The following is a 17,789-nucleotide window of genomic DNA, read 5'->3' on the forward strand; positions in this document are numbered from 1 at the left end:
GAAAGGGCCATACATGATGAGGCCCCAGGTTGTGCAGAATGTGTATTCTTTCGCCCCTGCCCTTCAAACAGTCAGAGTCCGCCACTGGAAGATTTGATTAGATACATTTATTGACATTTTGGGTCATGAATGTGTCAAAGACGCAATTCATCTAAAAAATGGAATGTAAAGAAGTTGTATAAATACGTAATTGGCACAGTGGTGGCATTTCCTTTCTGATCGACCAACTACAACACACCAGTAAATATGATAAACACAAATATTGAAATAAATGTCATAATGCCCACCAATTCCACAAGCCCAAATCCTACAATGTTGAAAAGCCGATAAGATGAATGGCAGGTTTGTGCAAGACCTTGGTCAGTATACAAAAACGTTAACAAATGTGCAGCATCGCATTGAAAAATAAAAAACATGAAGGGAGGGTCATCACAGCCAGAAGACGGAGAGAACCGTATTGGCTTTGGTTCTCTCACGGTTAGAGGCCAGAGAGAACCGTCTTGGCTTTGGTTCTCTCACAGTTAGAGGCCAGAGGGAACCGTTATAGCTGTTGTTCCCTCACGGTCAGGAGAACGTGAGAAAACCGTCTTGGCTTTGGCACTCTGACAGTCAGAGGACAGAGAGAGAACCGTTTTGGCTTGGGATCGCTAACGTTCAGAGGACAGTGAGAGAACTGATTTAGCTTCAGTTCTCTCTGGGTATTCCGTGTAGTTTCACTTTGACACCCAGAAGGAACACAGCCTGTGCTTCACAATCGTTCTCATAAAGCTACACATTTATTTTGGGCTTCGTTTTGGTTAAAAAACAAAAGCAAAACAAAAAAAAGCACACAGGACAATATTTTCCATAGTATGAGCGCCACTACGAAATAAGAAAAGTTCAGTCATTCAACAACGAAAACAATGATTAATTGCCTCGGTCATCAGTTCACATATAAATATGAAGCCTTTTATGATGAAAATATCAAAATAAGGCAGTTCTTTAAAGATTTGTTGTTGATATAATTTCTATAAAAACAAGTTCTCAGTTTTTGGCAGTTTTTCTCCTCTCTCTCTCTAATCTAACGATACAAAGTTGATTTCAGTCAAAGTCAATGGCACTTTCTCGACGGGCCACTTTTAGCCCAAAAGTGCCCCGCGTGCGAGAGAGCCGCTCCCACCGCGCGCCCGGGCTCTCAGATGGCCTTGACGTCGGCCAGCGGGGCGTGCTGCGCCCCCTGCCGCTGGGTCTTAATGCCCTGCAGTTTGCGGCCGTGGAGCGTGAAGCGGGACCAGGCGGCGAGCTGGAGGAGGGCGCAGATGATGGGAACCACCACCAGCATGTAGAAGCAGCCCAGGCGCAGGGGGGCCGTGCCGGCGCCCTGGGCGCCTCCCTCGGGGTTCACCCCCACCAGGGCATGCTGCGCGGGCCGCCGCTCGAAGATGTCGTATCCTGAAAAGTGGGGGAGGGGGGGGGGGGGGGGGGGAATATTGAGTAAGAGTAAGTATTAAATAAGACTGTATTTTTTTTCCCGCGAGTGCAATAACACCATTCTGGTCGTGCTGTATTCTTTTTTGTTGTTGTTCTTGTTAACCACGAGTCAAGACGTAATGTCAGCGATCGGTTTCACATCTCAATCCAACTCTAGTTATAGATCCTCCCGAACCACAAGACACAAGAGGAACCGGACCGGAATGGAGCACGTTCCAGCCCCAATGTATCAAGAGGCGCAGACTAAACTGTGACCAAGAGAATGTCTAGGGCTCTCTGTGTAGACCAGGGGTTTCCAAAGTTTTGACAACTGAGGGCCAATATAGGAAGCCAAAATTTGACTGAGGGCTGCCAAAGGAAAAAATAAATTGGCGGGAAACGCCGCCAGCATCCCAGTGGTCAAAAAAAACATTGCACCGTGGACCTCTGGGAGTGAGGTCAAGTGAGGTCTAAATCACGAAACTGAGGTTCAGCCTTACAAAGTAATGTACAGTCGGATTAAAACTAACAAATGTAAAAGGATTTAATTGAAAAATAGAGAGTCGACTTCTCTTTATAATCATTTATTTTTGTTTAAATTAATATTGATATAATAATAAAGATAAAAGTTTTTTATTTTTTTTATTTTATTTTGTTATTATTCTATATAACTTACATAATTATGTATGTCATTGTGGGCCGCCAGGAATGATTCCGCGGGCCGCCATTGGCCCGCGGACCGCACTTTGAGAACCAATGGTGTAGACCCATAGATTAACTACACTCTGAGGGTACCTGTGGAGACTAAAGGGACTGTCTGGAATATGGGGGTACCAGTGTAGACTGACAGACAGACAATGGGGGTACCCGTGTAGACTAACGCACAGATTCTGGGGGTACCAGTGTAGACCAAGGGACTGTCTGGACTATGGGGGTACCAGTGTAGGCTGACAGACAGACACTGGGGGTACCCGTGTAGACTAACGCACAGATTCTGGGGGTACCTGTGTAGAAACAAAGCAGCCAGGTGCCAATGAGCGGGGCGAAGGTCTGGCCGGGTTTGGTTACCAGGGCGACCATCCCGAAGAGCAGCGCGGACGCTGCCTGCCTCCGGCGGTTCAGCACGAAATCCTCGTCGACCAGGTCGGAGATGACCAGGTTCAGCAGCTTGCACGTTCCCTCTGTGAACACGCGGTTACTGGGGAGGGAGGCAAAGAGAGAGGGTGAGAGACGACAAAAAAATTTTAAAAAGAGAGACAGACAGACACGGCGAGAGACCGTAAGACATGGAGGACGAGAGAGACAGTAAGACAGGTCAAACACTTGCTTACAAAAGCACTTGTTTTGTAAGTCTTAAATTAAAACGGATGTTCCCACTGTGTTTAGATTGATTGGGTGATGTATTTTTTGGGGGATGAAAAAAATAAAATAAGCCTCTGAAATTATATGGACACCATCCTTCTGTTTACTAAAAAGTAGATGTAATGCCACCACTGGTCACATGCCAGACCTTTGGTTTATGACTAAATGAAGGGAACCGGCTGCTTGTAAAAAGTTTTTTTTTTTTTTTTACATTGAAAAGGGAAATCCTAAGACGACTGAAACAAAGTGGCAGGGGGAGAATGGTTTCATAGGGTCAGCGATCAGCCAAAGTGAAACCAACTGAATAAAGCCTGAGGAATCAGCAAAAACAATACCGTGCTCTTTAGGCAATGAGGAAACAAAACTACAACTCTGTGCTTCCCCCTCTGACGCCAGCCCGACGGGCGTGCACATGCGAGTCACTTGCGCGCGCTACCTGGCGATGAAGATGCACAGTAGGTAGATATGGTCGGCCCCGGCTAGCAGCATGGCCACGCTGAGGCCCAGCTTGAGCATGAAGAGCCAGCGGATCACCTGGTACACCCCGTAGCGCCGACACAGGGTCAGGAAGTACAGGTTGTTGAGGTGAGGCGCGATGTAGGAGACGCCTGGCCCAGAGGAGAGAAGAGCCGGCAGGAACAGCAGCCCCACACACACACACACACACACACACACACACACACAAGTTACTCACTATTAGCGAAGAGCTGTGGTGCATTTGTGGAGTTGAAGCATCGACACACACACACACACACACACACACACACACACACACACTAGGGCTGTCACTTTTTATTCGAAGTTCGAATATTCGTTCGAAGGTGGGGTGAAAAATTCGAATTCGAAGTGTAATTCTCCATTCGAACTGTAAAAATGCGCTATAAAGAAGAGAGCGGCGAGTGGCTTCTCCTCAATAAAGCGGCCCTCCTGGATCCCCGCTTCTCCCGGTTAGTCCACCTTTCCCCTGCACAGAAACATCTCGTGACTGAAAGCCTCTCACACGAGCTCACTGAAACGGAGACCGACACTGATCGTCGCACACGACAGGGAGAAAAGTCCGCTGGGCGCGATGGGCAGCCTGTTTGGGGACTTATACAGCACGGCTGACAGAAGCAGCTGCAACGGTAACGGAGAGCTGCGAGACTACTTGTAATTTTCTTTCCGTAAGGAATAAAACGAGCAGCATGCCGTGTTGGAGGTCGGCCTCACAGATTGTTCGTTTATATAGGCTGCGACGCTGCGTGCCATGGACGACATGCGCTCCGCATATCGCGCTCCGCATATCGCGCTCCGAGCAGTTATTGTTAATGTGTAAAAGACAGCCGCACTTGTGTGTCGGAGCTTCCTCTTGTTGTGTTTACAAATGTGTTATCAAAGATGTGTTTTTATCCTGTGCTGTTATGAATTCAGTAGGTATACGTGATTTCCACAATAAATCGTGTCGTGTTCTATGGGGGGGGGGGGGGGGGGGTCTCGAATGTATTCGAATTAATTATGGACATTCGAAATTCGTTCGAATTTCTTTTTTGGAAAAAGTGACAGCCCTAACACACACACACACACACACACACACACACACACACACACACACACACACACACACACACACACACACACACACACACACACACACACACACACACACACACACACACACACACACACACATTAAATGTTCAAATGCCACAACAAGCAACCGCATTTTTAACAGTGGAATAAAACAAGTAATGTATGCTGCGCTTTGAACTCAACAGTATTCCACGACGGAGCAGAACGTTCCAGTCAGACTACGGTTCACATGCACGGGAGTTTGGGAACACTCTGCTCCTCTGAAAGCGACGGCTACCTAGCAGGAGAGAGCCGGCCGAGGCCGAGATGTTGTCCGAGAGCAGATGTTCGAGGAACAGGGGGAAGAAGTTGCTGTTGAAGTGGCAGTGAAACACCTGCAGGGAGAGAGCACCAGCTCAGAGTCAGTGATGAGGAACCAGGGGGGCTTCACTCCAACAGGGGAACACCAGGAACTCAAAGCAGAGGGAAGGTAGTCACAGTACTCATACAAACAGGTTTGGTGTTGTTGTCTCAAGAGGTGGCCCTTGAAATCAGATTAGTAATACCGATGTGTTGCCAATGGTCCAACAACGGTCTATTAAAGTGCTGTATCTATTAAAGTAGGAATGTGGTAGCGTGTGTGGATGACGGCTGGTTTAAGCCGCCCCACCTGCCCGAGACTAATCGGACTATGTGAGGCTGCACATCTGTTGAACAAGCCATAGGTTAAACCAGCCATCTCTCCACACACACACACACACACACACACACACACACACACACACACACACACACACACACACACACACACACACACACACACACACACACACACACACACACACACACACACACACACACACACACACACACACACACACACACACACACACACACACACGTCTTTCAACACCACCACCACCCTGCGTCCTTTGTCTTAAATTAAAGATTGGATTAGAGTGTGGCAGTCATCTAGGTGACGTGAAGTAATTGGCTTTGCTACAAGGACTACAAGGAAATAAAGTAAAGGGACAGCCCTTTTTGCCACTATTGGTTAGGCTAAATGGCGTCTGACCCTATATCATGTCCCACTTGATTAGCAGCAGTTTCAACACTCTGTCCATCTGGCCATGGTTTGTTGATACAGGATCTCTTGACTGCGTCTGCGTGTTTGGTGTGCCTGACGTCAGCGTGCCTGACGTAGGGTGCGACACCTTGGCGTTTACCTGGACGAGGTTCATCGACGCGAACCACATGAAGTTCTTGTGCTTGGAGAGCTGCCTGAGGTACTGTCCGATGGTGACGGGCTGTTCCTGGGGAGGCAGGGCATGGCCGATGCCCAGCCTGGGGGAGAAGGGAGAGGGACGGAGACACAACGGTCACAACAGGAGCAAAACGATTTGGTTGCACATCAAGTCAAAGTTTATTTATCTCATGTACAGCAGACAGATGTATGCCGCTCAACCATGGTAAAAAGGAGGAAAGAGGAAATGGATAGATAGATAGATAGTGCACACTAGTAAGGAAGTAAGTAACTATCCTAATGGGGAGACAGTGAGGGGAATAAGGGAAATAAAAAACACAAAAATGTAATAATGAAAGTAAGTAACATTGCTTGCTTCCAATTACGCCTATGCTATTCATTTTCAGTAGTTCTTCAATTGAGTGGAAGAGCCCGATATAAAAACGTTTAACTGCAACAACAATGGCTTTGGGGATTTGAACCGTAAACTACAATAACAACAATGGTGTTAGAGATTTAAACTTTAAACCAACATGGATCTCAGCCAAGACTGTGGCTTTGTCTCCTATCAGGTCTCTGCTGTCAAGCGGAATGCCGCGGAACAGCGCGGAACGCCGCGTCACCACTCTTTTTAATTGCATTATTATTAGAGCTGTCAAGCGATTAAAATATTTAATCGTGATTAATCGCATTAATGTCATAGTTAACTCACATTAATCGCAAATTCGTTTTCTATGCTAAATATCCTTGATTTCTGTGTCCCATTAATTCTTCTCATTTTAATGCTCTTATCAACATGGTGAAGTGCATCGGCTTGCCTTGTGCAAATGATTTTTTATTGATAACAACATTGGCATATACTGATCAATACAGGAAGATACAAAAAAAGAGCCTATAGTGCAATCAAAATCTAAGCAGTCCTTTAGAGTGCTTTGAACAAATGTCATTTGAACATAGCAGTCAGGCTACTGCTTCTTTGTTTTGAGCCAAAGAATTGTTTTATTTTATTATTTTTTAATAAAAGATTTGCGTTAATCGTGCGCTAAAAAAATTGACGCCGTTAAAATTGGTTTGCGTTAACGCCGTTAATAACGCGTTTAACTGACAGCTCTAATTATTATGCTTGATGATAGAGTGAGATAGACAGGAAGGAAATGGAGATAGAGGGGAGGACATCAGCAGCAATGCCCCACAAAACCAACCGGGGTCACTGCGATCAGGGCTGGGCCTTAACGGTACACGCTCTTCCCGGTGAGCCACTCACTCTTTGAGGCCGGCAGCGTCGTTCGTCCCGGGACGGAGCAGGCTCTCGAAGCGCCGCCGCAGCAGCCGGGACACGGCCCAGAAGCCCAGCGCCGACACGGCCGCCAGCGCCACGCAGAACAGCCGGAACGAGCGCAGGTCCTCCTTGTCCCAGAAGCAGTAGGACAGGAAGACGGACAGCGAGCCCACGGCGCTGAACAGCGAGCAGTGGAAGTTGAGGCGCGTGCGCTCCGCCGCCGACACCGCCAGGTCCGCCAGCAGGGCGTTGTGGTTGAGGTCCACGGCGGTGAGGAAGCCGTCGTAGAGGCACAGGCACACCAGGAACTGGAGCGAGGGCCGCGCCCACGCCACCCAGAAGCCCAGGAAGGAGAGGGCGAACAGGGGCCCGTTGCGGGAGAGGGCGGCCAGGCGCTTCAGCACCACCTCGGGGGACGTGATCTGGGAGCCCACCCTGGGGAGGTGGGGAGGGAGGGGGGCCGATCAACGTAAGAGGGAGCGTCATGCCTTCAAATTGTATTCATAGTGACAGTACACATCAATCATCTTTAGTTGTAATTTTTTTTTTTTTATGTTTTACGAGTTAGCCAAGAGGCTAATTTACGTCATGTCAAAAACATGACAATTAATTAATAAAGTAAAAACAAAAAAGGAACAGTATAGCAGCATTAAAACAACTCAACAGCAATGCAATATCTATACTAGAATAGATGGAGGTGGTACACACAGGTCCACCGCTCAACAGTCCAGGATAATGGCCGTCCTATGAGAAGATCTCACTACATTTGGTGACTGACTGCAGTTATGAATACAGGGAGATGGGGAGAGACTCACTGTGGCGAGCTAAGAAAGGCTCGGTCGCTCAACCAGCCGAAGAGGGGGTCGTTGAAGCTGTTCCATATCAGGAACACGGCCTTTGGAGGGGGAAGGAGCCAACGTTAAAGGGCTCTGTAGACAACGACGCTTAACACACTCACTGACAGAGCGAGCCGGGCCGTTAGACACCAACGATGGAGTGTTGGGTTGGTGGTTCAGCGAGCAAGACCTCGTCCTGTCCTCAGCAACGTTTCATCGTTTGGATGCGTATGAGGTTTGTAATTTAAAAATAGAATACAGTTTTCTTTGTTTGGATGCGAATTTAAGGATTCTCTCTCTCTCTCTTCGCACGTTGGCCTACCTCTCCCACCCAGAAGGAGACCTTGTCGATCTTGTAGACGGACACGAAGGTCTCGACGTAGTACAGCAGGAACACGTTGTGGAGGATGGACACGAAGAGGGCCAGCGAGCCGTACAGGACGGCCGTGTTGGGGACGGCCGGCCGGTAGAGCCACCGCCGCGCGCCCATGCTTCCTCCCCCTCACCGTCCTCCACGCCGGCCTGGGGGGGGGGGGGGGGTGTCACCGCCTCACTGCCGCCTGTCATCATGAAGTCATTTTGATTATTATTATGAAGGCGTTAATGATAACACACACGTACAGTTTTCAGTCCGCAGTTTGAGGCCTTCACATCGTCCGTTTTCTCCGGTTGCTTCCTACTTGTCTGAAGCCATTCGTGAGCTAATGCCTCCTACAGCATCATAAGGCCTAAAGAAAAAAAAAAGTTTGGTTCCTGTTGGATGTCAGTTGAGGGCATGGGTAGGTAGGGAATTTATTTTATTTTATTATTTTATTTTTTCCTGCGGCAGCGAATGATAGGTAGGTTGTTTTCATTTAAAATCGAGAAAATTCGCTCATCCTTGTACAGAATGAAGAGGTGCTGTACCAAAACGTAATTATAGTTTGCAAAAATAAATAAATAAAAAGTTTTTTGTTTTTTTAAAGCTCCTAAAATAATTTGGGTCGCACATAAATTGACAGGGTCGGCCTAATGTGTTTTTTGATGCATAATAGCAGAACACTGTTTCGAGTATTTTCAGACAATATTTCTCCAATAACAATAATGAGTATGTAACAATTTAGGAGGGTGCAGTAGGGGGGGCACCTTTTTAGGTTTTTAAATAACGTAAATAGAATTTGGGTCGCCCAACATAATTTCTAATTGCATCCATGTGCGTGTAAACCCTAGTCTCAGTCCACTGGGACTATCTCCGGACAGGTCAGGGGAGCGGTGGTAGAAGGTCATATCCTGTTTGTTAAGACAGCCTCTCCTTCCTTGCCACATGTACACACTACCTAGAGCTGTAGTGTAGTGTAGTGTGGGTGTGCATGCTGGTTTTATGGGTGGGGAGGGAATGACCCGCAAGACACAGAAATAGGGGTGTGTGTACAACCTGAGCCATATGTGTGACAACTGTTATTATCATATTTCTTGATTCCACACTGGAATCAAGAAATATGCGCCCTATTTACAGCTGGAATTTCCAACTGTAAATAGGGCGTTTACTTCTGACTGGAAATAAATGATCAGACTTCCCTTTATGTGCAAAGATACAGCATATTGAGCTTACACTTTGCAACAAATTGATTATCATATTTATGCTACTTAACCTAGTATTCAAGCCTTAGTCATCATTAGTCACAATGCCTTAAATCATTTTGGCTTAAGAACAGCATGGATACTTAATGATTTATGTGCTCTTCAAATGCGCTTCAACTGATTAATGTTTTATGAACAATAAATTCCAGTAGCATGCCTCGACACTTCTGCAAAATAACTTCCTCCAAATACCAAAAGCCTTCATTTGGCACACGTTAGACTTGTTGCGAGCTGAAACTGAACAAAACCACACCAGCTATCCCTGTGCACATATCTATTCATGCAAGAGGAAAATTACAGGGAACCTTCGAGATATAAATATCCCGAGGCGAAAAAGGCATACCTAAACAGCATTCTTAAAATAAAAAAAAACGGTTGACAATGGCAAACACTTCAGAGAGCTCTTACCACCCAACCAAATAGATTTCACAGGTGGCTCATGCCATAACCAACATCTTTCGGTGTAGAAGCATTGACTGCTCCTCCCCCCCCCCCCTCTCAAGAGTCACAGCGATAAAAGCAATGACACGTGAAGAGACTTCCTGTTTTGTACCACGGACGCATAGTGAGCGATTCTCCCCTGACCTTATCTGGGGACGTCTAATAAACCAGGGAGAGGCTGCAGGGCACGATAATACCCCTCCAATGCAAATCCATTCAACAAAGCAGATTACGATTTGTTTCCAGTGTCGATGACAACTTGGCTGACACACCTGTTGCGTCCCCAAGCGGTGGAGGCTTTCAGTCGTGGGCGTGGGACACCCGATCGCCTTACACACGGGCACAATACAACTGTAATGCTCGAACACAACTCGAGCATTAATACTAACAAACACTTGGGCAAAATGATTCAGAAAGAAAACACATACGTCCTATAAGCGCATCTTCGCCGGCTGGAAAATAAAAATACCAAAACAGTTGCATCAGCAGGCATGCATGGTCATGATTCCTGAAGGATCGGAGGGTCTCGAACCGAGAATAATAGGATGAATCACACGTGAATTTTTCATGAGTTCATACATGCAGTCTTTACATGCCTGACAGTTTTGAGTCATGCCTTGTGTTTTAATCTCGATTGTCTCAGCAGACAGCCCACAGGTTGCTCGGTCGGGCATCGCAGTATCAACACGTGGATATCGATCATCAGCCATGAGATAAACCCACAGATCTCGTCCCACCCGTGCACCAGCCGGGCTAGCTTAGGGCTAGCGGGTTAGCTGTCGTCAAGTAGCGCTGTTGAGTTAGCATCGCGCTAGTTGCGGAGCGAACAACAGTCCGACTGGCGCAAACGGATGACAGTATTTAAGAAACGCGTTACTCAGACTCCAATTGAATCGTACACTCCGATACTTACCGCCAATAAAACCATCGATCCGAGCTCCACGGATGTTTGAAGTAACGGCGTTACCAGTTGCTTGACTGCTGATCAGCGGCGGTTCTCCGATCACCGGCGGCGGGCGACTTAAGAGTTCCTGCAACAGCGAATAGTGCGCCCCGCAGTCGTAGGACCGCACTCCCAGGACCGCCGTTGATTTGAGTTTGCCAAGGCGCATGCGCAGGCGAGTTATTTATAATAGATCCTAGGATGGCTTTGTAAATGTTGTACTTTCTACTTTACTATATTGCTGATTTTACCTTGTTAGATGGTTCGCTTAGGTATTAGAGATGCTTAGTTGAGGTATTAGGTTAGAGATGTTTAAGTTCAGGTATTAGTTAGAGATGGTTTAGTTCAGGTATTAGCTGGAGATTGTTGCATTTAGGAATTAGATTGGAGATGCATCTGTAACCTAATTTAAAAGTTAAGTTTAAGTATTGGTTATAGATGGTTACGATTAGGGTTAGGGTTTATTTCGGTCGTTTTAGATATGATTCGCAACGTACTGTGTACTGTGTCTAACCCTCATCACGTTTTCATTAATAATTCCTAAATGAACCATGAGATGCATTCGCCAAGGAAATACAAACGGGTTACAAAATGTAGGGTCCTAGAAATGCGGTCCTAAACTGCAGCATCCGCTATTGCGTTTACTATTGTAGACAGGACCACGTCACACGTCTGAATCTCCCCGGAACTCCCCTGGCTCTCTGGACACGACAGCGCCGTGGACCCGGGGAGGGGGGCGTGGCGCCACGCCCCTCTCCCCGGGTCCACGGCGGGGAGAGCCGGGAGAGCCGGGTCCACTGTCGATAGCAGTAGGGCCGAGGCGCCACGCCCCTTTGGATAGGGTCGAGCTCCATGGTCGAGCTCCATGAGTGAACACCGACGTGGGTAGCGACCATGGGTAGCGACGCACGTCGGTGGTCGCTCACTTAACGGAGGCATTCCATTTGGATGGGTTTTAAATAATAAATGCTCTAATTCTAGGTAACTCGTGATGATAGGCCTACTTATCCTACTTTTTCAACTCTGATGTCCACTTTGCGGAGCTGTCGCTGCATGCGTGGGCATGACCTTTTTATTTATTTATTTTTTAAAGGGAAGAAGGGCCTCGCTGATATTGGGAGAAATAGCCCCACCAAGCGCTGTCAAAGTCAAAGTCAAAGTCAATGTTCTTATTATTTATAAAAGGCACTCTAGAACACAGGGTCATTATGCATAATCCAATCATTTGGACATGGCAGCACATTACATTAAGGGAAAAAATTGCGATAGCAGAAATAACGTAATTATACAAAACACAATGTTTATAAAAATTGCTGAATTTCCAGACTGTAAGGATGGGAAATAAGGACATGGGAATAAGAATATCAACTATTATAAATATTAAGTCTTGGAATACCATTGAATGGGAATCATTAGAGTCGCACACCATGTTCACGTAATAACCCGTAAATAAATTTGGATTCACAAGCTTGGAGAATCCTCTTTTAAATGGGATTGAGTACATTTGAGTAAATGTAAAAAACGTGTGCGTTTGTGTGTGCGTGTGCGTGTGCGTGTGTGTGTGTGCGTGTGTGTGTGTGCGTGTGTGTGTGTGTGTGTGTGTGTGTGTGTGTGTGTGTGTGTGTGTGTGTGTGTGTGTGTGTGTGTGTGTGTGTGTGTGTGTGAGACCATTGAACATCTACCCAATTACCACGACGTTATCTATATTATGAACAGAATCGGTATTATCCTTAATCTAGTGGCGATCAGCGTCCAGATCCACTGAACACATGTTGGGGCCGATAGGGGGCAGTCAGGCATCACACTCTGAGATCTTCAGAGAAATCTCAACGGAACGAGGTGGTCCATTTAACGTCGTGCTTTCAACATAAAGCCTTCTTTAATAGGTCCATGCATAAAGCTGACGTTTTTTTAGGACGTTAGAATCCATGAATCCGATAATTGTTGGCGTTGAAAATAATATCTAAAACCATCTAATACTGTAATCGACGACTGTAATAAATTAAAGATGTAGGCTACTGTTCCTGTTCTGAAACTGTTGAATACAGAGTTTAGAGGCTATCTGTTGTGATCATGTAAAGGTAGAAATAGTAGCGTCAGGTGGTGCTGAAAGATAGCGAGAGAGCGAGAGAGAACGAGAGAACGAGAGAGAGAGAGAGAGAGAGAGAGAGAGAGAGAGAGAGGAGAGAGAGAGAGAGAGAGAGAGAGAGAGAGAGAGAGAGAGAGAGAGAGAGAGAGAGAGAGAGAGAGAGCGAGAGAGAGAGCGAGAGAGAGAGAGCGAGAGAGAGAGCGAGAGAAAGAGCGAGAGAGAGAGCGAGATGGATTTTTTTGAGTTTAGTATACCGGTGTAGTTCGGTTTGACAGTGCCGTGTGTATGTGTGTATGTGTGTATGCGTGTGTATGTGGGTATAACGGCGCAGTGTCATATCGGACAGAGGAACCACACACATAATTGCACCCCGCGACGCCAGCGACAAGCAGGTAGGTCTTTCAACGCGTTTATACCTTTCTGGGACCTACTTTATCTCTTTTCTTAACCACCTAGTAGGTGAGTGTGGTTGTGTAGTCCCGCCATGCCGCAGTCCTCTTCAGGTGCAGATGGATTGTGTTGCCTTTGTGTTACGTTCAGAGCAACACAACCCTTGTGTGTCCTCCTCCATATTAATGTAGCATATGTTTTAATTCTTTCATTGCATTATTTTTTAATCAATCATACATTTTGTCAGCCATTAAGGTCATGCACGTAACTTGTGTCAACTTCAGCATAGCCCGCCACCGTTATTCGTAGGAGAATTGCAAAAAAAATTGAGTGTTTTTTGCGGCTGTTAAGACTTCTATAACTCATCGATATTTATATTAACGAATAGGCTCGTTAACTGACCAACAGGGCGTGCACACACACACACACACACACACACACACACACACACACACACACACACACACACACACACACACACACGCGGGCGCGCGCACGCACGCACAAGCACGCACGCACAAGCACGCAGGCACACACACACACACACACACACACACACACACACACACACACACACACACACACACACACACACACACACACACCACATGGGCAAGAGTCCACTGCTTCGGCAAACAAGGTGTTGGCAGGGGGCAGGTGGTGGTTGTGGTGGGAACCAGAGGTTGCGTCACATCAGGATCCAGAGTCCCCCTCCCTCGTGACCTCCATGTAGGCCCTCGATATAGCCTGGCAGCGCAGTAGTGAGTCTCATAGAAAAGTTTCATCAAAGAGATCCAAATGTAAATGGTCCTATAAAAGAGGATCCGGAAAGCAGATCAGGGAGCTGTCTTCCCTCCAAGGTGTTCAGTAGCTTATGGAGCCAAATGCTCCGGCAGTCGTCGACCAAAATAGATTCCTCTTAGCCCATAGCAGTTTTCTGCTCACTTTTTTGGTTAAAAAAAACAAAATATTCAACACGACATCACAGAAATCGAATTAAATATTTAAACACGTGATTATGCAGTATGGCTGCATGGGGGTTTTCAGTGATCATTATTTTATGTTTATCAAAAAAAGCTTGTCAATGGCAGGACTGTTTCTTTCTAGAACAGAGGATTAATGCTAGACACAATCTTAAATTCATGGTTCTCAGAGGAGACCCATGTTCTGCTTTCTTCATGTCAGAACAATTGTTCATCACTCACAGCCTTGTTCCTCTTCTACACATCCCTTTAGTCATGGTTCATGCCCTTCCTATCCATTAGGCTCTTTACAGCTCGTTTGGGATTGAAATAGAAGTCTGAATATTTTGTTTTTCAGAACTAATATATACGGTACAAATGTCCCCCAAGGTGGAGCTGAAAGTTGTTTCTAAAAATCACTTCTAGTGCTCTGTCTCTAAATACGTGTTTTGCTGTTGGTTGACCTTTGAAATGAATGAATGGTAGAGATGTGAGTATTTTTTGAGGACACACATGGCCTAGATTAGATATTTTCCCGATACCGCCGTGCCAAACAGACAGCGTGATGGGAGAAACGAAGATAGCTCTCTAAACTAAAGCATCTCTACATATTCAAAACCATTTGCTCATTTCACTCTTGATCAGCACACGCTGTTTCGTTTTCCGACGCGGCTCCTGCTCTTCTGATCGAACCGGTCCCCCCCCCCCCCCCACACTGAAACAGATGTGTTTACCGTTCCTGCTGGTGCTATCGTGCCGTTGTGGCCACACATAATGGCTCTGTCATCACCACTAGCGCCATCTACAGCCGCACACATCACAACAGGGCCGGGTAGGGAGGACAAAGATGTGTTGACTTTGCTGTGTTGTTTTTCGGACACAAGGACAACAAACAAACCAAACATAGAATGAAGCCAAGGACTTATGCCTTCTCCCTGCCCTCTCCCCTCGAGAGGACGAGGAGGGATCTTGTTTGTTACACGTGGTGCAACATCACAGGGAAACTAACTCTTTGGCCCACATGTTAAGTCAAGTTGACTATTCCTCCTCCACCATATGGTGAGTTCTATGTGAATGATACTCTGATTCCATGGCGGAACTTTAAGAATGGGCCAACACTGTGTCCGGGTTATGTATAACTTTTTACTGAATAGGCTTAAACTTAGCCACTTGTGTTGGGTCAATAAAACGTACATTTGGGAATGCACTCTGTTTACTGTTTACATACCAGCTGATTTAACTCTATTTTCTTACTCTATTTTGGTCAGAAAGATAGAGTATCTATCTGGTTCCCAATATCTACCGGTACACTTTACAGATGACTAATATAAGCTCGTGCATAAGAATCCTGTGGAAGTGGTGAAGTTAAATTAGAGAAAATCCTTTGACGCAATTTACAAACACAGACACCATAAGGCCCACGGAATAAAACATAAAGCCCTGAACTCAGATGACTGGGATAATTCATTCAGCCGCATTACATGTCATCTGGTGGTTCTGGGCGAGTCATTAATGACGGAGGCGGTGGCAGCAATCTCTCATGTCCGCCGTGCGGAGTCGCGGAGTCACCACTGCTGTCCTCTTCCCGCTCCCCAAACGGCAAACGCGTTCCGGCTGGCGAGACGGAGCGGGGGCGACTGCGGGGAGATCGGACTGATGGCATGCGGCCTCTAATTGCCAGATTAACCATCGTTGAGGTCCATTGTGTGCGTGGCTAATGTTGAGACGGGGGGGGACGGGGGGACGGGGGGGGGGCATATCACTGCCACACGCTGTGTGTGTCTGTGTGTGTGTCCCCCATCCTCAAAAGTATTTAATTGGCTCGTTGCATAACACAGCCTGACTCATTACGGTTTTGCTAATTAGCAATATCTTGGAAGTTCAACTTGTGCGGTCACTGAGGACGGCTGGAGAAGTTGACCCTTAGGTTAGTTACCCTCAGGCGTCATGACTTGTTGTTTATCAAACCGGGCGGTTATGCGTCTGGTGAAAGGTCTCATGAGGTCGTTCCTCCTCGGGCTCTTCAATGGAAATGAAAGAACGACGGATAAAGATGTCTGTCATTTTCCACAGAATCTATCCGTCAAAAAGCAGATACATTCCGCTTTTGTGAGGAATGTATCCGCCCAGTGCTCATTGTGCCCGGTGGCACGCAATACTCTTCGACGGGGAATTGGAACCATGACACCATTTGCCTGAGTTGTGCGTTTCGAACAATGAAACGTATTCGCGACGCAGAAGGAGATCAACGTCTGCGTTCCCTGTTTAAATATTTCCTTTCCCCCGTCACAGACGGGGCCTGGTTGCAGTCAGGATGAGCTGAGAAGAGCTCCCAGCTGTCCGTTGAGGATCGACCGACCAGATACATGCTGCTGGTCTGTGTACGACCAACACAGTACACCGCGACCACCACAGTGTAGCCGATCCGCCATGACGGAGCCGAGCAGAATGCTAGCGCTGCTGTGGCTGTCGCTGCTGTTCCTGGCCAGGCAGTCGGCCCTCTGGGCCTTCCCCTTCGGCCCGTCCCTGGACGTGGACGTTACCCCCAGAACCACTGTCTACTCCAAAGGTAAGCTGTGGTGGAGGGAAGGGGGTGGGGGGGTCGAAGGTCTAGTCCCAGTTCTAATGGCTGGCGGTCACTACTCCATCACACCTACTAATCCCCTTACTTACTTGCTCATTTACCTGATTCATCCACACATTCAGGGCACTGACATACACACACATGCACCGAACGTGCACACACACACACACACGACTCACGCATGCAGATGAACGCACACGCATGCACAAACACGTGCACACAGAAAGATACAGATGCACCGACACACACACGCAGGCGCACACATGCAAGCACACACGCACAAACACGCACACACACACACACACACACACACACACACACACACACACACGCACACACACACACACACACACACACGCACACACACGCACACACGCACACACACACACACACACACGCACACACGCACACACACACACACGCACACACGCACACACGCACACGCAAACACACGGAAAGACGCTGTCCTGGTTTAGAATGTCTGCTGCTCTCTGTGCCTCCCTCTCCTCCTCGAAAAAAAACAGAAAAGTGACATAGTTTTAAAAGTTGGCCCCGGAAGCTGCCCCCCTCCTGGTGACGGTTATATATCGCCTCTCCATAGCCCTGTCCTAGATCACAGGCTCAGCGCTCACACAGCCCGCCTCAGCTAAGACAATAACAGCCTCCTCACTCGGCTGGCCACGGCTGCACATTACTGCCTGTGCACTGTGTGCGTGTGTGTGTGTGTGTGTGTGTGTGTGTGTGTGTGTGTGTGTGTGTGTGTGTGTGCGTGTGTGTGCATGCACCTCAATGGCCCCCCCATGCATGCCCTCCTCCGCAAACCCACCTCCACATACAGACACACACACACTCGCAAACCATCTTTACCCACTCATACAAGCACACACACTCACACACACACACCACACACACACACACACACACACACACACACACACACACACACATACACACACACACACACACACACACACACACACACACACACACACACATTCACAAACCACCTTTAACCTCACACTCATGCAAGCATACACGCACAC

General features: G+C 47.3%; 1 protein-coding gene and 1 long non-coding RNA gene across 2 annotated transcripts; one reads left to right on the forward strand and one right to left on the reverse strand.

The window, feature by feature from the left end:
- Positions 1 to 92: 92 nt before the first annotated feature.
- mfsd13a (major facilitator superfamily domain containing 13A) lies at positions 93 to 10,840 on the reverse strand. Its single transcript, XM_060037471.1, has 9 exons — positions 10,692 to 10,840; positions 8,040 to 8,277; positions 7,697 to 7,776; positions 6,867 to 7,316; positions 5,586 to 5,703; positions 4,658 to 4,754; positions 3,248 to 3,419; positions 2,454 to 2,647; positions 93 to 1,431 (listed from the first exon to the last, which is right to left on the reverse strand). The coding sequence occupies exons 2-9, from the start codon at positions 8,205 to 8,207 to the stop codon at positions 1,175 to 1,177; spliced, it is 1,536 nt and encodes a 511-aa protein (XP_059893454.1). The 5' UTR covers positions 8,208 to 8,277; positions 10,692 to 10,840; the 3' UTR covers positions 93 to 1,174.
- Positions 10,841 to 12,877: 2,037 nt separating this feature from the next.
- LOC132446987 (uncharacterized) lies at positions 12,878 to 17,183 on the forward strand. Its single transcript, XR_009522983.1, has 2 exons — positions 12,878 to 13,202; positions 16,455 to 17,183. It is a non-coding gene; the product is annotated as an uncharacterized LOC132446987 (long non-coding RNA).
- Positions 17,184 to 17,789: the final 606 nt, after the last annotated feature.

Source organism: Gadus macrocephalus, chromosome 18 (assembly GCF_031168955.1).
Source record: "Gadus macrocephalus chromosome 18, ASM3116895v1".
Classification (NCBI taxonomy): Eukaryota; Metazoa; Chordata; class Actinopteri; order Gadiformes; family Gadidae; genus Gadus; species Gadus macrocephalus.

Coding starts and splice junctions, on each gene's coding strand:
- mfsd13a (XM_060037471.1), bottom strand. CDS start 8,207: ATGGGCGCGCGGCGGTGGCTCTACCGGCCGGCCGTCCCCAACACGGCC. Junction 7,777..8,039: donor TCTCCTTCTGGGTGGGAGAG/GTAGGCCAACGT, acceptor CCCCCTCCAAAG/GCCGTGTTCCTGATATGGAA. Junction 2,648..3,247: donor CTGTGCATCTTCATCGCCAG/GTAGCGCGCGCA, acceptor CTCCCTCCCCAG/TAACCGCGTGTTCACAGAGG.